Source organism: Bos indicus x Bos taurus, chromosome 3 (assembly GCF_003369695.1).
Source record: "Bos indicus x Bos taurus breed Angus x Brahman F1 hybrid chromosome 3, Bos_hybrid_MaternalHap_v2.0, whole genome shotgun sequence".
Classification (NCBI taxonomy): domain Eukaryota; kingdom Metazoa; phylum Chordata; class Mammalia; order Artiodactyla; family Bovidae; genus Bos; species Bos indicus x Bos taurus.
Window position 1 is genome coordinate 22366872 of NC_040078.1, and position 22588 is coordinate 22389459.

At 38.6% G+C, this 22588-nt stretch overlaps 1 protein-coding gene across 4 annotated transcripts in view; it reads left to right on the plus strand.

The window, feature by feature from the left end:
* The window catches only part of FMO5 (flavin containing monooxygenase 5), a 43414-nt gene extending 21059 nt beyond the window's left edge, over window positions 1–22355 (plus strand). For 3 of the 4 annotated variants that reach the window (XM_027535427.1, XM_027535423.1, XM_027535432.1), the window contains 5 exons: window positions 1284–1426; window positions 6242–6441; window positions 9768–10120; window positions 16364–16436; window positions 19653–20174. In XM_027535427.1, coding sequence (XP_027391228.1) covers window positions 1284–1426; window positions 6242–6441; window positions 9768–10120; window positions 16364–16436; window positions 19653–19998 — 1115 coding nt within the window. In that variant the 3' untranslated portion in view covers window positions 19999–20174. Of the gene's footprint in view, window positions 1–1283; window positions 1427–6241; window positions 6442–9767; window positions 10121–16363; window positions 16437–19652 lie in introns of all 4 variants that reach the window. The other variant, XM_027535418.1, reaches the window with a different exon arrangement.
* Window positions 22356–22588: the final 233 nt, after the last annotated feature.

A 22588-nucleotide genomic window follows, 5' to 3' on the forward strand; every position in this document is an offset into this window, starting at 1 on the left:
ATTTACAGTGGTGTGTATATGCCAATCCCCATGTCCCAGCTTATCCCTCCCCCACTTTTCCTCCCTATAGAAGTTTGTTTTCTATAACTCTTTCTGTTTTGTAAATAAGTTCATCTGTGCAATTTTTTTAGACTCCACATATAAGAGATACCATATGATATTTGTCTTTCTCTGACTTATTTCACTCAGTTTGACAACCTTTAGGGGCATCCCTTTTGCTGCAAATGACATTATTTTGTTCTTTTTCATGACTGAGTAATATCTCATTGTATAAATGTACCACATCTCTTTATCCTGAATGAAGGCTTTTTTTTTTTTTTTTTTTTTTTAAGCAATGGAGGAAACAAACAGAAATATTGAGTTTCTAAGCAAGAAAATAAAGCTTAAAGAAAGAGTTAAATTACAGTCTTTGGCCTGGATTTTCATTTTGAGGGGAAAAAAATACTATATATGTGCTCAGTTGCTCAGTTTTCAACTCTTTGTGTTACCACTGGAGTGGGTTGCCATTTCCTCCTCCAGGGGATATTCTCAACCTAGGGATTGAACCCATGTCTTCCTGCATTGCACATGGATTCTATGTATACTCTAGAGTATATAAAAACATATATACTACAATTGAAATGGAAGTAGGTATTTACAGAAGATGAGAGGGTGGGGTGGGCAAAATAGGTAAAGGGGATTAAGAAATACAAACTACTAATTATAAAATAAGTCACAAGTAATATAATATACAGCACAAAGAATGTAGTCAAAATACTATAATATTGTTAGAGAAGAAAATGGTAACCCACTCCAGGGTTGTTGCCCAGAGAATCCAATGGACAGAGGAGCCTGGTAGGCTGCAGTCCGGAGGGTCACAAGGAGTCTGACACAACTGAGCATCTAAACCACTATAATATTGTAATAAGTTTGAATGTTGCATAATCTATAAAATATCAAGTTACTATGTTATACATCTGGAACTGATACAAGTCAACTACAAAAAAAAAAAAAGAAGAAGAAGAAGATGAAAAGACAAGAGAATGTTTTCTGAAGTAGTTTGGATTTGTGAGTCCACAAGTCCAAAATACAAACAGATCCTGAGGTAAGCAGACTACTTATGGTAAGGAAATCACAAGGTTTGACTCTGGGGCTATGGGAAAAGAAAACAGGCAAAAATATTTAAAAAGGTGACAGTGTGCTTGAATAAAAGGAGAACACATGGAGAATGTATGCATAAACTCTACAGACTGCAAAAAAATTGAATGACCATTACCCATTAATTATTTTTCCTTCTGTTGTAGGAATTGAGAAGTTCAAAGGACAATACTTCCATAGTCGAGATTATAAGAATCCAGACAGTTTCACTGGAAAGAGAGTCATTATAATCGGCATTGGGAATTCTGGAGGGGACCTGGCAGTGGAAATTAGCCACAGGGCCAAACAGGTTTGAATTAGTAAAATTATTTACTTTGCTTCACCAAGGAAGCCGCAGGACCCAACGGAGTGTATATACCTGCACACAGCCCATCAGTGCCAATGGCAAATGTAGGGATTGGTTTTGTAGCCTCAATTGGCAACATCATGATTGATGATGTGACTGAGCCAGGTTACAAGTTAAGATTTCCATCATTTATCTGGTCACTCTAAGGAATTCAGTTATGACCAAGGACTGTGCCCATAATCGCTCTCAGCTGTCTCTTTGGAGGGTGCTTCTGGCTTTGAAGAAGACCAAGTGATTGCTGGGAGAGCTTGTTAGAATGCAGCATCCAGTGGGGACCACCTGGTGGCCAGCAGAAGTGCTATGCTCTTATTTTGAAGGAAAGTGTACTGGGTCATTGAAGGCTTTTCACTCATAGGCTGGTAGGGGAATTTTCCCCTTCACTCTTCTTCACTCCCCAAATGAAAAAAAAAAAAAAAAGCAGTCTAATCCTCTAAAGACAACAGACATCAGTATGAAAAGCATCCACATTGTAGCACATGCAAGCAGCTCTCCCCAGCTTCCGTGTACAATTAGTTAACATAGAATTACATCCACAGTAAAGCCATTTCTATGTCCTTGAGGGTTTTTTGATTGTTTTTTATTTTTTGTGTATCATAGATTTTGAACTGGGAAGAAAGTATCTTCATTATAAATTCCTAGAAAAAGACATCATTGTCTTTCTGGAATCATAAAGATTCATGTCTTTATGGAATCATAACTTTTTTGGCATAGTTAAATGCCTGGTTGTTCTTCAGTAACTTTAATTAAACATACATTTTAAATTACTTTTTAAAAAAATTACTTTTAAAAATAGAAGTTTAATGCCACAACTTTGTTAAATAACCTTTACCCAGAAATTCCATTCAATAACAGTTCTTCTCAGGTTTATCCCCATCTATTGCCACAGAACTGATTTTATATGTTACTCCATGAATTAATTCAATAAGCATTTATTAGGAAACAGTTATGTAAATAATAAAGGGTAAAAATGTACGGGGGTGATGTGATAAAAGAATTTTCAAAGTACGTGGTAGGAACCCAAGTCATGAACTTTCTTTAATACCATTGGCTTGTTAAATTGTCAGCTATAGAGAAGCTTGGCCTTACAAGCACTCAGTTCAGTTCAGTCACTCAGTTCTGTCTGACTCTTTGCAACCCTATGAATCACAGCACGCCAGGCCTCCGTATCTGTCACCAACTCCCGGAGTTCACTCAGACTCACGTCCATCGAGTCAGTGATGCCATCCAGCCATCCCATCCTCTGTTGTCCCCTTCTCCTCCTGCCCCCAGTCCCTCCCAGCATCAGAGTCTTTTCCACTGAGCCAACTCTTTGCATGAGGTGGCCAAAGTATTGGAGTTTCAGCTTTAGCATCAGTTCTTCCAATGAACATCCAAGACTGATCTCCTTTAGAATGGACTGGTTGGATCTCCTTGCAGTCCAAGGGACTCTCAAGAGTCTTCTCCAACACCACAGATCAAAAGCATCAATTCTTCGGTGCTCAGCTTTCTTCACAGTCCAACTCTCATATCCATACATGACTACTGGAAAAACCATAGCCTTGACTAGATGGACCTTTGTTGGGAAAGTAATGTCTCTGCTTTTGAATATACTATGTAGGTTGGTCATAACTTTCCTTCAAAGGAGTAAGTGTCTTTTAATTTCATGACTGCAGTCACCATCTGCAGTGATTTTGGAGCCCCAAAAATAAAGTCTGACACGGTTTCCACTGTTTCCCCATCTATTTCCATGAAGTGATGGGACCAGATGCCATGATCTTCGTTTTCTGAATGTTGAGTTTTAAGCCAACTTTTTTACTCTCCTCTTTCACCTTCATCAAGAGGCTTTTTAGTTCCTCTTCACTTTCTGCCATAAGGGTGGTGTCGTCTGCATATCTGAGGTTATTTATATTTCTCTGGCCAATCTTGATTCCAGCTTGTGCTTCTTCCAGGTCAGCGTTTCTCCTAATGTACTCTGCATATAAGTTAAATAAGCAGGGTGACAATATACAGCCTTAACGTACTCTTTTTCCTATTTGGAAACAGTCTGTTGTTCCATGTCCAGTTCTAACTGTTGCTTCCTGACCTGCATACAGGTTTCTCAAGAGGCAGGTCAGGTGGTCTGGTATTCCCATCTCTTTCAGAATTTTCCACAGTTTATTGTGATCCATACAGTCAAAGGCTTTGGCATAGTCAATAAAGCAGAAATAGATGTTTTTCTGGAACTCTCTTGCTTTTTCCATGATCCAGCAGATGTTGACAATTTGATCTCTGGTTCCTCTGCCTTTTCTAAAACCAGCTTGAACATCTGGAAGTTCACGGTTCATGTATTGCTGAAGCCTGGCTTGGAGAATTTTGAGCATTACTTTACTAGCATGTGAGATGAGTGCAATTGTGCGGTAGTTTGAGCATTCTTTGGCATTGCCTTTCTTTGGGACTGGAATGAAAACTGACCTTTTCCAGTCCTGTGGCCACTGCTGAGTTTTCCAAATGTGCTGGCATATTGAGTGCAGCACTTTCACAGCATCATCTTTCAGGATTTGAAATAGCTCCACTGGAATTCCATCACCTCCACTAGCTTTGTTCGTAGTGATGCTTTCTAAGGCCCACTTGACTTCACATTCCAGGATGTCTGGCTCTAGGTCAGTGATCACACCGTTGTGATTATCTTGGTCATGAAGATCTTTTTTTGTACAGTTCTTCTGTGTATTCTTGCCACCTCTTCTTAATAACTTCTGCTTCTGTTAGGTCCATACCATTTCTGTTCTTTACTGAGCCCATCTTTGCATGAAATGTTCCCTTGGTATCTCTAATTTTCTTGAAGAGATCTCTAGTCTTTCCCATTCTGTTGTTTTCCTCTATTTCTTTACAAGCACTGAGGAACCATAAATTGCCAAAGAACAAGGCAGCAAGAGTGGGTTAAGGTAAGGTGGATATGTTTCTGATAAAGGTTTGTGACATATGTATTATTGTCACTATTTTATACATAGAGAAGTTTTTACTATTTTTTAAATAGAGGATAATTGCTTTATAATGTATTGGTTGAGAACTTTTTAACTGAAGCTCTGAGCATTTACATTACTTATAACCTATATTTTAAAAGTTACATAGACTGCACACAAAATCATTTGATTCCTAAGACCATGCATGCTCTTTCAACTGTGACACATAAAAGTGCTTAATTATGATAGTGCTTAAGGGCACCATTGGTGAGAATACATGTATGAAGTATATGATCATCCCGCTGTAGACAGGTCACCTTTTAACAGGAGGACTTAAACAAAAAACCATGAAACAAGGACTTCCCTGTCAGTACAGTGGTTAAGACTCCACTGCAGAGGGTGCGTGTTCAATCCCTGGTTGGGGAACTAAGATCCCACTTGCTGCATGGCATGGACCAAAAAAAAAAAAAAACAAAAAAACCCCCACAAAACATTGTACTTAAATAGCTTGCTGCTGCTGCTAAGTCACTTCAGTCATGTCCGACTCTGTGCAACCCCATAGACGGCAGCCCACCAGGCTCCCCCGTCCCTGGGATTCTCCAGGCAAGAACACTGGAGTGGGTTGCCATTTCCTTCTCCAATGCAGGAAAGTGAAAAGTGAAAATGAAGTCGCTCAGTCGTGTCCGACTCTTCACGACCCCATGGACTGCAGCCCACCAGCCTCCTCCATTCATGGGATTTTCCAGGCAAGAGTACTGGAGTGGGGTGCTATTGCCTTCTCCGCTTAAATAGCTTACAACCCTGGAAAGTATCTCTAGAGAGTGTTATAACGTAGACAAAGTGATGCTTTTGCCAAGTAGCTGAATACCAAACTTTTATTAGCTCTGAATGTGGACTTGAGCCAGCAGATGACACAGAAAGAGTGACCAGCTCCCATGTTGTTCTACTCGCAATATTCAGTTTTTCCCTTAAATAACTGAAACATTTCTTAAGCACAAGCTTTGGCATAGGTAAGACTTAGGTTAGAAATTCAGCTCTACCACTTAGTAGATCTATATGAGTTCAGGCAAATTATTCATCTTCTCCATGTTTCTCATCCATCAAATGGACATAACATTACCTACCTCAAGAGGTATTTATTTATTGATCAAATAAAAATACAGATAAAGGACCTAGTACAATGACTTACGGGTTATAATTCTCAATAAATGGAAATGGTGATGATGGTATGTTGGGAACTAGAAGATGTATGTGCTATACCTTCCACCTTGGAGAAAATACATTCGGAAAGACAAAAATCAGAATATACAATGTTAAATATCAGTATAATTGATGTTTTTTTGTAATAATGCAAACAATGTCAAAGAAAAGATTAAAGGTTTTAGATTAAATGATGTCCACTTGCTGTCAGCTTTATTGTCCCCTGATTTTAGATGAATTGGACAGGTGATAAGTGCTAGAGAAGTTCAGAAAATGGAGAGAAAATTATCAGCCAGAATGATCAGTGGTATCTTATGGAGGAGGGAGACTTGATTCTGGATCTTAAAAAGGAATAAGCTTTGGAGAATTTAGGGAATAGGGGGCCTTTCAGGGAGGCATAATGACATTAAACAGAAATGCAGTGGTAGCTTACAGCAAGATATATTCTTGTTCAGTGAATATACCAATTTAATTGTAAGCTTAGTGTTTGAGAAGAAAATGGCAGGAAATTTAAATAAATAAAGAGATAGGCAGGGAATAAAAAGCCAGATTAATGAGTTTGAACTTCATCTTGAAAAAAATGGGTTCCCATTTCTTCAGAGAATGGCAAAAGCAAAAATTATTTTTTCCCCATTCTCAGGTTTTCCTCAGCACCAGAAGAGGGGCTTGGGTCCTCAATCGTGTAGGAGACTATGGATATCCTTTTGATACAATTTTGTCATCTCGATTTAATCATTTGCTGAAGAAGATTATTGGTGAATCAGCAACAAATAGATATTTGGAAAAAAAGATTAACCAAAGGTTTAATCATGAAATGTTTGGCCTGAAGCCTAAACACAGGTATGTTCCAAGGCTTGGAGTTGGCAGGGATGGCCAAAGCAAAGTATAAAGGCTGTGCCCACAGACTAACAGTAGAGCTTATCTCTACCTGTACATGAAACAGATGCACAGAATCAGAAATCAGATTTCTACCTTGCCCCCACGGAAGTCCAAGATCTACTGGTCTGTAATTTTCAGTCTAGAATTCTCCTTGGCATTAATCATTTTATCATTCTCCAAGGTACGAGTTCTTTTTACATGATGCCCAACAGCAACAATAAAATGGTAGTAGAGGGCAGTGCATCCTTCACTCATCTAACAACTGAGCATCTGAGCCAAGCAGTAAACTGGCTTGAGAATACTGAGACTCAAGACCTAATAGTAATACTAACATCTTACCTTTCTGAAGACTTAATATAAGACAAACATGGTGCTAAATGTGTTACATGCATGATCTCATTTAGTCCTCACAGTAGCCCTATAGGTTGGTACTATTTTGATCTCCATTTTGCAAATATAAAAATTGACAATTAGAGAAACTAACTTGCCCGAGATCACGTAAGCAATAAATGAGAAATGGCTAGTTCTTTAAATACTCTAACAAGAAGACAGATGGTAGAATATGATGTTATAAGAGAAATGCATGGAGATTATGAAGGACAGAAGTCTTCACACAGAAGTGGACTGTGATAGCATTTCCAGAGGGTGATTTTAAATGCTTTTTACTCCCTCCAACTTTTAATTTTTTTTAATGTTTAGATTTACTTGCTATAAAATAGTAAGTACAATGAACACCCATATACCCTTCATTTAGGTTGACCTATTATTACCATTTCACTATATTTCCTTTCTCTCTCTTTCTGGAGGTATATAGATCCATACATATATAGTATCTATATATCCATGCATGCATTCATACATTTTTTCCCTGAACTATTTGAGAGTAACTGCTGCTGCTGCTGCTGCTAAGTCGCTTCAGTCATGTCCGACTCTGTGCGACCCCATAGACGGCAGCCCACCAGGCTTCCTGGTCCCTGGGATTCTCCAGGCAAGAACACTGGAGTGGGTTGCCATTTCCTTCTCCAATGCATGAAAGTGAAAAGTGAAAGTGAAGTTGCTCAGCCGTGTCTGACTCTGAGCAACTACTTGTAGTCAATAAGACACTTTACCCTACATTCTTTAGCATACATTGCCTAAGAAAAAGGGCATTCTTCTACATAAACATAATATAATTACCAGACTTAGCAAACTGAACATTGATAAACTACCATTATCTATTGATAATATATTGCATATTCAAATTTCCCAAATTGTTTCAATAATATTTGTAGCTTTTTATTTTGGAGCCACACTGTGTGGCTTAAAGTGCAGAGTCCTAACCACTGGATCACCAGGGAATTCTTTGTAGCTTTTTTATTTTTAAAATCTAGGATCCTGTCAGGTATTATACCATGGCATTCAGTTGTCATCTCTCTTTTGTCTCTTTTAATCTGAAATAATTCTCTATTTTTTACACGGATTTTTGTTTTTTTTAAGAATTGAAGCCATTTGTTTTGCAGGAAGTCTCTAAATTTGGACTTTCATAGTTATTCTTCCTCTATTATATTTAGATTAAATGGTTCTGGTGCCAATACTCATAGGTTGTGTTGTGCCTTCTTGGTGGATCACATGAGAAACCAAATGACAACAGTTTATTGCACATTAATGATGTTAAATTTGATCACATGGATTTGGTAGTAGCTACCAGGTTTCTCTTCTGTAAAGATATTTTTTTCCTTTGAAATTAATCAGTGGGATGATACTTGGAGAGTGTGTTTCCCAACAAACTTTCAGCCATTTATTTGACCCAATTATGGAAACTGTAGCATCCAAAACTTTGGGAATCACAAAATAAACTGAGTCTTTATGAAATAATAGGAGATAGTCAAACAAAATGGGTAAGGAAGTAGCGTTCTAATTATAAATACAAGGTCTTAGAATAGCAAAAAATACATTATGCTGTAAGACCTGCATATAGTTTTGTTGGGCTGGACTACTAGGCAGAGATAGAAGAGTGCCTGAGTACATCTCCAGGTTCACTGGAAATAAATAAAATAAAAAGTTTAGAACGAAGACAGTCCAGAGCCATCATCAAAAGGTTTTAACCGAGTGACATAATAATAATAAATACATTTTTGAACAATCACTCCCAAAAAAATGTAGAACATAGATTGAAGGGGGATGGAGCAGAAGACCCTGAAGACAACTATAACAGTCCAGGTGAAACAGAGAATGAGTAAAACAATTCTGAAGATGTTTAAAGGAGAAAGGGTGGCCTTGGTAACCAGATATAAGACTCACAGTTCTGTGATTTGGGCAACAGTGTGGAATTGTGGTACTGTTAGTGAAAAGGAGTAAGTTTGGAGAGAAAGATGAAATGAGGTTAGAATGAGAACAGAATCACAAACCTAAAGGTTTGAGTCAAAGAATTACTAAATGCAACAAGCCAGTAATACTGTTTAAACAGACCAGTTCCTGAGAAGAGGCCAGCTCTGTCCGAACATGACAGGCTGAGGATTATCAGAGCCTGTTAACACAATATCCAAGGATTCAGACTGTTTTTAGAAAGGTCCAAATTCTGCAAACCTGTCATTTTTTTGTCACCTTATCCTATACTATTTCTAGGAAATACCACTTACCATGCCCAGAGGATCTCAAGGGAGTTCATAAAAAACCATTTTGATATAAATCCTAAAGTCCTAGGCTGCAGGACCTTAGGCAAGTAGTCACTTAACTTCTTTAGTCCTCAGTTTCCTCATCTATAAAACCTGGATAATGGTAACTGTCCTGCCTCCTTCATTAGGTTTATGTTAATGTATGTAAAATCAATTTATAAAAGTAAATTACTATACACATGTAGTTCATTATACAGTTTGGAAAACGATGGTTCAAGTCTACCTCCTGGGCCTTTGAAACTAAAATGAGGCTCAGTAGGATGCTGATAATACAGTTCTGCAGACTTTCTGACATATGGATAGAAACCACTAGACTGTGGCCTTATTATGTCACCAAGAGCATTATTATTCCTTGAGAAACCATACATGTACTTTTCAAATAAGACCATTCTTCCCTTACTTCTCCAACATCTCCCCTTTCAATGCCTTCCACAGTCCAACATCTACTCTGAGATCGTCCTTATCTTTATCAAGCTGGTATATATTAGACTGTTTCCAAATTTCATGAATAAAGGGAGACTATTGGCATATTGATTAACCACCTCAATTGAAGCAGAATTTTACTTACATGGTAATGATTTCTCTCTCTCTCTCTCATGATCTCTCTCATTTCTCCTTTATCATCATTCACAGAGCTCTCAGTCAGCATCCAACAATAAATGATGACCTGCCAAACCGTATAATTTCTGGCTTTGTGAAGGTAAAAACAAATGTGAAGGAGTTCACAGAGACAGCAGCCATATTTGAGGACGGCTCCAGGGAAGAGGACATTGATGCTGTTATCTTTGCTACAGGCTATAGCTTTGCATTTCCTTTTCTTGAAGATTCTGTCAAAGTAGTCAAAAACAAGGTATCCCTGTATAAAAAGGTCTTCCCTCCTAACCTTGAAAAGCCAACTCTTGCAATCATAGGCTTGATCCAGCCCTTGGGTGCCATTATGCCCATTTCAGAGCTCCAAGGACGCTGGGCCACTCAAGTATTTAAAGGTAAGTGACCATGTAAGATGATTACCTGATTACTTAGCAGTATGTTTAATTATATTTATGTTCTTGCTTATAAATAGCCAGATAGATAGTATGTATGATTAAAACAGTGCCTGGCACAAAGTTAGTGCTCAAAAATTAATTGTTGAGGGAATATAAAGTAGTAATTTATAACCATGGACCTATAGCAAAATCTCCTGGGAAATTTTCCCAAAATAGGCATGTTTTGCTGGTGGTATTTAGTTAATAAGTCCGAGATGGAGCTGATATAAAATCATTGAGAAAATGTTCCCCAGGTGATTAAAATGTGCACTCCAGATTAAAATCCACTCTTCTAGATTTTAGAAAATGGATACATATTTGTGAAGCAGTCTTCTTTTATTATAGTTAGAGAAAGTCAAATATAGAAGTGCTGTGACTTGATTTCAGCAAAAAATTAAGACCTGGTAAAGACTAGTCCAGAATATAGAAGATTCAGCCACTCAAATTCTCAATTTCCCCCTTTATATTCCCTTTTTCAGAAAGTTTTGGCTATGAAAACATGAGAAAAAACTGTAGGGTTTGGGATAGTAGGTTCAGCATGAATTAGCAGAATAATGTGGCTTCTAAAAGACTTAATTATACCTGACATCATTAAAAAACTATAATATCCTGGAATTTACAAAATTCTTCTCTAAGTCAGACCACACTGTGGTCAGACCACACCTAAAGATATTTTAAAAGTGAAACTGGAGTACATTAAAAGGAGAGAGATAAGAATGGTTAAGGGATTTGAAAATGTGCCATTTGAAGTACTAAAAAGGAGCTGACATATAGATTCAGGGATCAGATCTGATAGACAGAGTACCTGAAGAACTATGGATGAAGGTTCATAACATTGTATAGGAGGCAGTGATCAAAACCATCCCTAAGAAAAAGAAATGCAAAAAGGCAAAATGGTTGTCTCAGGAGGCCCTAAAAATAGCTGAGAAAAAAAGAGAAGTGAAAGGCAAAGGAGAAAAGGAAAGATATACCCATCTGTATGCAGAGTTCCAAAGAATAGCAAGGAGAGATAAGAAAACCATCCTAAGTGAACAATGCAAAGAAATAAAGGAAAATAATAGAATGGGAAAGACTAGAGATCACTTCAAGAAGATTAGAGATACCAAAAGCACATTTCATGCAAAGATGGGCATAATAAAGGACAGAAACACTATGGACCTAACAGAAGCAGAAGATATTAAGAAGAGGTGGCAAGAATACACAGGAAAACTATACAAAAAAGATCTTAATGACCTAGACAACTATGATGGTGTTATCACTCACCTGGAGTGTGAAGTCAAGTGGGCCTTAAGAAGCATCACTACAAATAAGGGTAGTGGAGGTGATGGAATTCCAGCTGAGCTATTTTAAATTCTAAAAGATGGTGCTGTGAAAGTGCTGCAGTCAAAATGCCAGCAAATTTGGAACACTCAACAGTGGCCACAGGACTGGAAAAGTTCAGTTTTCATTCCAATTCCAAAGAAGAGAAATGCCAAAGAATGTTCAAACTACCACACAATTGTACTCATTTCACATGCTAGCTAGGTAATGCTCAAAATCCTTCAAGCTAGGCTTCAACAGCGTGTGAACCAAGAAATTCCAGATGTACGAGCTGGATTTAGCAAAGGCAGAGAAACCAGAGATCAAATTGCCAACATCTGTTGGATCACAGAAAGAGCAAAAGAATTCCAGAAAAACATATACTTTTGCTTTATTGACTATGCAAAAGCCTTTGACTGTGTGAAAAGTGAAAGTTGCTCAGTTGTGTCCAACTGTTTGTAACCCTATGAAATTCACCAGGCCAGAATACTGGAGTGGGTAGCCTTTTCCTTCTCCAGGGGATCTTCCTAACCCAGGGATCAAAGCCAGCTCTCCCTCACTGCAGGCGAATTCTTTACCAGCTGAGCCACCGGGGAAGCCCCTTTGACTGTGTGGATCACAACTGTCTGTGAAAAATTCTTAAAGAGATGGGAATACCAGACCACCTCACCTACCTCCTGAGAAATCTGTAGGCAGGTCAAGAAGCAACTGTGAGAACCAGACATGGAACAACAGACTGGTTCCAGATCGGGAAAGGAGTATTTCAAGGCTGTATATTGTCATCCTGCTTATTTAACTTATATGCAGAGTACATCATGCAAAATGCTGGGCTGGATGAAGCACAAGTTGGAATCAAGATTGCTGGGAGAAATATTAGTAACCTCACATATGCAGATGACACTGCCCCAATGGCAGAAAGTGAAGAACTAAAGAGCCTCTTGATGAAAGTGAAAGAGGAGAGTGAAAAACATTCAAAAAGCTAAGATCATGGCATCCGGTCCCATCACTTCATGGCAAATAGATGGGGAAACAATGGAAACAGTGATAAACTTTATTTTCTTGGGCTCCAAAATCACTGCAGATGGTGACTGCAGTGATGAAATGAAAAGACGCTTGCTCCATGGGAGAAAAGCTATGACAAACCTAGACAGCATATTAAAAAGCAGAGACATTACTTTGCTGACAAAGGTCCATCTAGTCAAAGATATTGTTTTTCCAGTAGTCATGTATGGCTGTGAGAGACCATAAAGAAGGCTGAGTGCCGAAGAATTGTTACTTTTTAACTGTGGTGTTGGAGAAGACTGTTGAGAGTGCCCTGGCCTGCAAGGAGATCCAACCAGTCCATCCTAGGGGAAATTAGTCCTGTATATTCGTTGGAAGGACTGATGCTGAAGCTGAAGTTCCAATACTTTGGCCACCTGATGTGAAGAAGTGACTCACTGGAAAAGAGCTTGATACTGGGTAAGATTAAAGACAGGAGGAGAAGGGGATAACAGAGGATGAGATGGTTGGATGGCATCACTGACTTCAGTGGACATGAGTCTGAGTAAGCTCTGGGAGTTGGTGATGGACAGGGGAGCCTGGCATGCTGCAGTTCATGGGGTCACAAAGATCGGACATGACTGAGTGACTCAACTGAACGGATTCAGAGTTCTTATAAAAATTACAGCTTCTTCCCTAGTGAATACTTCATGGTAGTAGAGAAAAAGAAACTATGGTGATAGATGGGAGTGAAAACTAGTACAACCACTATGGAGAACAGTGTAGAGATTCCTTAAAGAACCAGAAATAGAACTGCCATACAGCCTAGCAATCCCACTGCTGGGCATACACACTGAGGAAGCCAGAATTGAAAGAGACACACGTACCCCAATGTTCATTGCAGCACTGTTTACAATAGCTAGGACATGGAAGCAACCTAGATGTCCATTGGTAGAAGAATGGATAAGGAAGTTTTGGTACATATACACAATGAAATATTACTCAGCTATAAAAAAGAATGTATTTGAGTCAGTCCTGATGAGGTGGATGAAACCAGAGCCTATTATACAGAGTGAAGTAAGCCAGAAAGAGAAACACCAATACAGTATATTAATGCATATATATAGAATTTAGAAAGACAGTAAAGATGACCCTATATCCAAGACAGTCAATGAGACATAGATGTAAAGATCAGACTTTTGGACTACGTGGGAGAAGGAAAGGTTGGGACGATATGAGAGAATAGCATTGAAAATGTATATTACCATATGTAAAATAGATGACCAGTGCAAGTTCGATGCATGAAGCAGGGCACTCAAAGCTGGTGCTCTGGGACAACCCAGAGGAATGGGTGGGAGGGAGGTGGGAGAGGGGTTCAGGATGGTGGGACACATGTACACCCATGGCTGATTCATGACAATATATGGCAAAAACCACCACAATATTGTGAAGTAATTAGCCTCCAATTAAAATAAATAAATTTTTTAAAAAAAGATTAGCAAAAAAAAAAAAAAGAGCTTTCCCAGATTTCCCCAAAGTTCTTTCATTTCTTTTCTTTTTCTTTTAATTTTTTGGCCACACCACAGGGCACATAGGATCATAGTTCCCCAACCAGGGATCAAACCCGTGTCCCCTGCATTGGAAGCATGGAGTCCTAACCACAGGGACTACCAGGGATGTCCCAGAGTTCTTTCATTTCTTAATTCTTTAATTCTATCCAGTAGATTGTGTACTCCTTGAGCGCTGGACCAGCAATCCAATGCAAGTAACCCATTAAGTTGGCTAATTCCAGTCATATTAAGTGGATCTTTTAAGTGGTCAATTAAGTAAGAGGAAAAAGTTGCATTAAAATAGTCCACAGTACCTTAATATATTTTGAACAAACAACTGAGACTCTTCCAGAACAAATGAACTATTGAGAGGATTAGGGAAAAAGCATTTGGAAGATTCTGCATTACGGCTGTGGGATTAGGGGATTTTAGGGGAATTGTATAAAAAGCCCAGTTTTCTATGCTAGCAGAGCTTAGTGCTAATTCCTCCAGCTTTCTTTTAACACTCGGAAGGAAGGAATCATCAGAGAATCCCTATAAATTTATCAAACTTCCAAAAGGAACCCTGAGTTTCTTCTAATACTCATACCCCTACATTCTACCTACCAAATTTCTTGCCTTTCTCATCCCTGAATTCTACCCTCACTGTGCTGATTTTAAACCTTTAGAATCAGCTAATTTCACACATGCCCAGCTCAGCCTGTCTTCTTGCCTGATGTGTTCTTTCCTACCAAGTCCCAATTCTCTTCTTCCTTTGTTCTCTAGAATTACTATTCTCTTGTTAAGGAAATATTACACCCTTTTGTAGAACACTAAGTCTACTTGCTTGCCTTGACCAAAATCTAGTTTTCTTTAATCTTTGTCTCTTTTGTAACCTCTCAAGAGCCCTTGCAAGGATCCCACTTTCATTTAGTAACTTTCTTCCCTTGCAAACCATATGAAATGATACAATTCTCTGGATCACAAGGAGGCATTATGTCATAGCATGGCATTCGAGTTCCTTCACAAATTGGATAAAGGCTGCTTTTTCAGGCCTATCTTTCACTTCTTTTACCATATATCCTATCATTTTCTAGATCCTATCATCTTCTAAATCTTCTAGCTGACTTACCCACTAAGCAGCAAACACAGCAGGTAATATGTTGAAAGCTCTTTGTTTTTCTGGCTGCAAACTGGGTCCACCTTGCAGGGCACAGGCTTCTCTAGTTGTAGTGCGAGGGCTTAGCTGCTCTGCTGCATGTGGGTTCTGAGTTCCCTAACCAGGGATTGAACCCACTCCCCTGCATTGGAAGACAGATTCTGAACCACTAGACCACCAGGGAAGTCCCTGAAAGTTCTTTAAATACAAGAGTCAAGTTTATTTGCCTTTGTCTTCCAAGACTAGACCAATGCCTAGCACATGGGAGGCAGCTAATAAGTCTCTAGTCAATGAATGCAAGTCCAGCTTTGGTGGTTTTCTAAACTCTACAGTTGTTCAGTCCCTAAGTCATGTCTGACTCTTTGCAACCCCATGGACTGTAGCATGCTGGGCTCCACTTTAGAGTTGGGTTTAGAGTTGGATACAACCAACGGAGGAAATGAACAGGCTTTTTCTACACAAATAAGGAGTAAAGGGGAAGGCATACAAGACAGAGAAAACAGCAGAAGCAAAGGCATAAGGTATGGGTACCTTTAGAGTTGGCTCAAATTTTCTCTATGGCATAGTGCCTATAAATTCCTGGCAAATTGTTAAGTACTATCCTACCTTTGTTTAGCCATGTCCTTGATGTTGGTGTTAAATTCCTGCTACTGGAACTCTTTGTGCATTGGTGCATAAATTTATTTGTTAAGACTGGGTATTGAGTTGCCTTTAACCTTACCCCTCACTCTCACCAAATAAAAAAGCTTGTAAGGTAAGGTTTATTCCCCAAGGGACTTAAGGCATAAAACAGATTGACAGTTTATTTTTACTTCCTTCTCTCTGTGGTATAAAGCCCCTTTGTGATTGAGTACAAGAACAGATGTGTTTCCCATCATCCTCCCACCCTTTTACTTTGAACCTAACTTTTCATATAATTTTTATCATTTTCTCATGTCCATATCTCATTTCCCAGTTGAAAGACTATTTTAGGGAGGAGGCGGATATTGGTTGGAAAGCAGATTAGGAGAAATTTCTTCCAAAGACAAAGTGGGAAAGAGTAAGCTACCAAAGTTAATATGGTTATATTCTGGTGGTGGAAGGGTAAGGTGATCAACTGAATGTGTAAACTTCCTTGGTACAGAAAACTAGCCTGTATTCCTTTGAATTCTCCATAGCATGGTCATTGTTAATAGGATTATTATTCATACTGAGGTAATTTTACACATAAATTTTTGATCTTTTTTTTCTCTTTAGGGTTAAAGACATTGCCCCCACAAAGTGAAATGATGACAGAAATAGCTAAAGTTCAAGAGGATATGGCAAAACAGTAAGAATTCTCCCAATTTTTCCCACTCAATTCTTAATAAGAGCAATGTTGTACTATATTTATTTTCCTTGTGTTCATTTAAGGATTTAGATATTTTGAAGGAAAGGAAATAATAGTTTGTCACAACAGAATAGAGAAATACCACCAAGTGATTTGAGTATGGATGGGAAAGGAGATAAGAGCTTAAGAAAATCCTATGTGTAAGGCCTAAAAGAAAAGTCAAGTAGGAAAAAGTACACGGAGGGAAAACCAGGTATGTTATTTTGGCAAGAATTACTTGAAGGGCTGTTAGAGCTGCCAGAGAAAGGAGGGGCAGCAATGAATTAATGAGGGGTGGAGCTGCCAGAGAAAGGAGAGGCAGCAATGAATTAATGAGGGGTGGAGCTGCCAGAGAAAGGAGGGGCAGCAATGAATTAATGAGGGGTGGAGCTGCCAGAGAAAGGAGGGGCAGCAATGAATTAATGAGGGGTGGAGCTGCCAGAGAAAGGAGGGGCAGCAATGAATTAATGAGGGGTGGAGCTGCCAGAGAAAGGAGGGGCAGCAATGAATTAATGAGGGGTGGATATGGTCAAATTACAAATCTGTAGGTAGACTTGCAGATCTGCAGAGGACATTTGCTGGCTGGCCTGTGACAGCATACTCAGGCCCCAGTAGCTCTTGGTATGAACAGTCTATATGATCTGGGAAGGTGGTACCATCAGCTAGCTGCTTAGTGCTTATTTAGCAATCTGAATTTCAGAACTTAAACTTATTCACTGGGGGATTTTTATTTGAACGAAGTTGATGTTGATCAAGTCCTAAAAGTCAGAGGCACAATCACCCCATGCCCAAAGATGTGGTTTTCTTCAGTTATATGATTATACCAGTGTAACTCTCCCTTCTGGGAGGAAGAGAAAGTTTTTATTTAACCCTGATACCCTTTCTAGATGCCCTCCTGTTTTCCTCCTTCCTTTCACTGCCAAACTTCAACAATATAAACATTCTGTATTACATGTTCTAAATTGGCACCCTTTTCTCCATTGTAACTTCCATCCTTATTCCTGAAATTGCTCTCTTAAGAGTCATCCATGAACAACTTAATTTTTCTTTCACTACTGAGTTTGGTGCTTTTTAACACCTCTTCCTTCTTGGAGTGCTTTCTTTCCCTGGCACTATTTATTATTTTTATTATTAATTATATTTATTATTGGGCTTCCTAGATGGCTCAGATGGTGAAGAATCTGCCTGCAGTGCAGGAGACTTGAGTTCCATCCCTGGGTTGGAAAGATCCCCTGGAGAAGGGAATGGCCACCCACTCCAGTATTTTTGCCTGGAGAATTCCATGGACAGAGGAGCCTGGTGGGCTACAGTCCATGGGGTCACAATATTATATTATTTAAATAATTTATTATATTTATTATTTAGTATGTATTTATTATCAATTATTATATTTATATCATGTGTTATATTTATTATATTATTTAAATATATGTATTATTACCCCATTTCAATTTTCCTCCTTTCTTTCCTTTGACTTACCTTCTGACTGTGAGCAGTTCCTAAGGATAATATTTAACTTTTATTGAGGGTCAACTTTGTGCAAATACTAAATGTTTTACATGTATGAGTTTATTTAATTCTTGAAACAATCCTACAAAGCAGGTACTAGTGTATCTCTGTGACATCTTCCTGAATACCACAGCTGTTGACCCACTACATGCCTGTAAACCCATGAGCTAACATAATACCCATAAGGGAAAGCTCTCAAATTCTTTCCTGTCTTACCTTCTTCTCTTCTAAACTTTAGTCCCATTTCATAGATTCCTTTGCCTATCTATCAGTTCCTCAGGAATTCTATCTTACCAGTTCTATTTTAAATTTATTTTCTATCATTTTTTCTGCCTTGTTTTTTATAGTTTCTTTTGGTGTTTCTATTTTTATTTTTTTTAAAAAATTTGTTGGCTGTGCAGCATGTGGGATCTTAGTTCCCTGACCAGGAATTGGAATCTTAGTTCCCTGACCAGGAATTGAACCCATACTCTCCTTCACCCATCCCTCCTCCTCCTGAATTGGAAGTGCAGAGTTTTAACCGCTGGGCTGCCAGGGAAGTCCCTTTTCCTGTCCTTTTTGGATTTCTAGTAAGCCCATCTAATCTCAGTTAACCTGACTTGACTTTTCTCATATTTCTTTTCTGTCCCACTGTTCTTTCTTTTTTTTAAATAGAAAGTAAAAAGAGAAAGTCATCAGTTAACTCTTTAAATCCCACTGGCTTCCCCGATCCCACTAGTGATAAAGAGCCCACCTGCCAATGCAGGAGATATAAGAGACGTGGGTTCATTCCTTGGGTTGAGAAGATCCCCTGGAGGAGGGCATGACAACCCACTCCAGTATTCTTGCCTGGAGAACCCCATGGACAGAGGAGCCTGGTGAGCTACAGTCCCTAGGGTCGCAAAGAGTCGGACATGACTGAAGCGACTTAGCATGCACTTTTCACATATGTATTGTACTGTTACCACATTTTCTCTCCCAAAAGCCCATTTTGCTCTTCAAATCTGTACTTGGTGTAATCATTCCATCTGGTTCCATTTGGAGGAACCTTGTAGGATAAGTCATCCTCCCCCTCCTTTCAGGATTCCAAATTAATGTTGGTCCTGAGAAGTCCTGCCCTTTGGACTCCACCTCCCTCATGAAACAATTGAGGGTCCCAAACTTGAGAATTTTTGTGGTGGGTTCTTTCTGACAACATCAGAGTCCTCTGTATCTCGATCTGCTATGTTTGCTTCCATATATCCACCCTTATTTTCTACAGCATTCTTCCTCTACTGTAGGTAGTGCCCACGAATACTCTGTGCTTACATTCTATACTCATTGTTGCCTTCTTCCTTCACTGTGCCATTCCCTTGACTTGTAATGCTCTGCTCTTTGTTCTCACTTTATCTATTTCTTCCACATCCTTCAAGAACTTAACATAGCTCTGTTTCAACTACCCTCCTCTACATTTCTATATTTATCAGCCTAAAACCACATGATTTAACAAAGTCTTGAATTCTTCTCTGTTTCATGTGTACCTATCTACTCCAGTAGATTATAAAGGTCCTTAAGGATAGAGACAGTGTCTTTTCTTTCTTCTCTGTTTTCTGTAGTTCCTATCCCAATATTGAGCCAATAGCAGGTACTCAGAAAGCACTGATTGATTGAATTGTTAATAGGCCATGGTTTCTGTCTTCTCTGCTTCAGGTTTGTGGAAAGCCAACGCCATACCATTCAGGGAGACTATATAGGTACCATGGATGAGCTTGCTGATCTGGTGGGCGTCAAGCCCAATCTTCTGTCCCTGGCCTTCACTGACCCCAAACTGACATTCCAGTTATTTTGGGGACCCTGTACTCCAGTCCAGTATCGTCTACAGGGTCCTGGAAAGTGGGATGGAGCTCGAAAAGTGATCCTTACCACACAAGATCGTATCAAGAAGCCACTAATGACAAGAATACTTGAAACCGATAATTCTAACACTTCGACAATAACAATGGCCAAGTTTGTGTTGGCTGTTGTTTTCTTTGCCATGGTTATGACCTATCTGTAGCTGTTCCATTGTCATGGTCCCAGTTTTCTTTGAAAGCTGAATCTACAGATGCCTTTGGAGCCTGACAAGATTGAACAACTTTCATTGCCCAAAAAGAGATATTTCATATTGCCCAGAAATCTACTTTTCTTTCTCTTTCCAAAGCATTCATTCTTTTTCCTCTTTTCCCTACAGTGAAATCTCAGCATTTCATTTCTATTGACTTACTTCCCTTACTCTTATGACTCATTACTTTTTCCTTCCAGTAATTCCTGGACCATGAGCTTAGATACTCTTTTAGTCATCTTTGTTTCTCCTTAGCAGAATTCCTGGCATGTGGCAGGTGCTTAATAAATGTGTGCCGTCATTTATCAAATATTATGGTGGGGAACATAAGCCAATATCTACATAAGAAATGGGTGACTCCATGTAACTGTGCTTCTGACAGTATTTTCTACTAGAAGCTGAATCTTTTGTTGTTTTTAATATATAACTAAATGTATTTTTCCTGAGAGATAAGAGAAAAAAGTTGTCTTATAACTGTTGTACATACCTAAGATAAGATATATAGATACTTAAACATTTTGTTTCACTATGTATTCACTAGTATATCTGATACCTGGTCATTTTTATTCTTTTCCGCTAAGTAACACATCTCTATTTTTTCAATGAGAACTACCTTCAACTATCTAGGTTCATGGATCATTCTAACAATCTAGCAGCTGCCAACAGGCTCAACCTGACTGGAAAAACTGGGATTTTAAATTAGCGGTCCAGTCCTTTTTGATCTCTCAGCTGTCATGTTAGGATACAAGACTTTATCTTAGGAACTGTGATAAGTAGCCATCAACTGCTATAGTATGACACACAAATGTGACTGGATTTCCTCTCCCACCCCCAACTCCCACTGTCTCCCCTCCATACCCTCCCACACACAGAAAGTCAAGGTAATTCAAAGAGGTCAGTTATGTAATAAATTAAAATTGATGATAACTAAATATAGGGGGTATTCTACTTTTAACAGTTATGTCAGAAATTGCAAGTTGTGAAAAACAAAGCAAATGAAATGAAAACCAGGGACTCCAGTTTATGTCCAAGAGCTGCTGTTGATTCTGTTTTCTCATCTGTAGAAGTGTTGCCCTGTTTTTGTGCCTTAGAGAAGTTAGCTAAGTGTTAATTGTTGGGCACACTGAATTTCATGAAGAAAGGTACTGGATGTACCAATCAGATGTGTGTTCATAAAGATGCTATTGTATAATATATTTTGGGATTGCTGTCTATTACTTAACAAAAGAATAAGTTTGAACAACTGAAGAAACAACACTAGAAATTATTTTCTTTCCCAATATAAATAAGAGAACCAGAAATGTGAGAACTACAACTTCTTCTTAATCATATAACTATTAATATTTGTACAATTCCCTGCTATTTTGCCTGTGGAAAAACTTTTTGAGAATGAGAAGGTCTTTTGCCTTCCATAATTCTTGTGATACTTGGGATTTATCCTCTATTAAAATGGACCTAGTATCTTTTTTTTTTAATTGGAGTACTTGCTTTACAATGTTTTGTTAGTTTCTACTATACGGCAAAGTGAATCAGCTATATGTATACATATATCCCCTCTGTTTTTGGATTTTCTTCCCCATTTCCTCACCACAGAGCACTGAATAGAATTCCTTTTGCTATACAGTAACTTCTCTAAAATGGACCTAGCGTTTTCTAATCTGCAGACTATTGTAGTGCAAGAGTAAATGAAAAACCACTTCTTTTTCATTTCCTTCTTTTAACATATACATTTTCCTCTTTTAGCATGTAAGTTTGTTGAATTAATAGTCCTTTGACAACATAATTCCTAGTGATCAGTAATAAATACTTCACTTTTCTCTTTAAATAAAAAGCATGTAATTCTAAGCTCATTGACTCTCTCACTTTATGTATAATATGAAAGTTTACCAAAAAAAAACCATCATCATAAACCAAGGTAAAATTCAGATGTGAATAGGAAAATGAACTCAAAACAAACTCAAGATACAAAGCCCTAGTTACTGATTTTGTCGTCGTTGTTGTTTAGTCGCTAAGTCATGTCTGACTCTTTTGACCTGATGGACTGTAACCCACCAGGCTTCTCTGTCCATGGGATTTCCCAGGCAAGAATACTGGAGTGGGTTGCCATTTCCCTCTCCAGGGGAATCTTCCCAACCAGGGATCAAATCCACATCTCCAGTGTCTCCTGGATTGCAGGTGAATTCTTTACTGCTGAGTCATCTGGGAAGCCCCAGTTACTGATTAATACTCATCAATTTACCACATCTTTCTTTTGTAATTATATTAAAAAGTAATATCATTTTCCTAATTATATTATACAAAAAAAAAAAAAAGAGAGAGAGAGAAAGCTTTTTTGTAGTACCAGAAAGTAAGGAAGTGCTCAAAAAGCAAACTGGTGGGAGTATGTCATAGGGACACAGGAACCAACTGAAAATGGCCCCAGTGGCCAAAGCTGAATAACAGTACAAATAATCTAGCAATCTCGAGTGGCTTAGGCCTGCAGCGGCTTGAAGCGGGGTTTTGGTTCTCAGCCAGAGATTGAAGCTGGATCATGATGGTGAAAGCA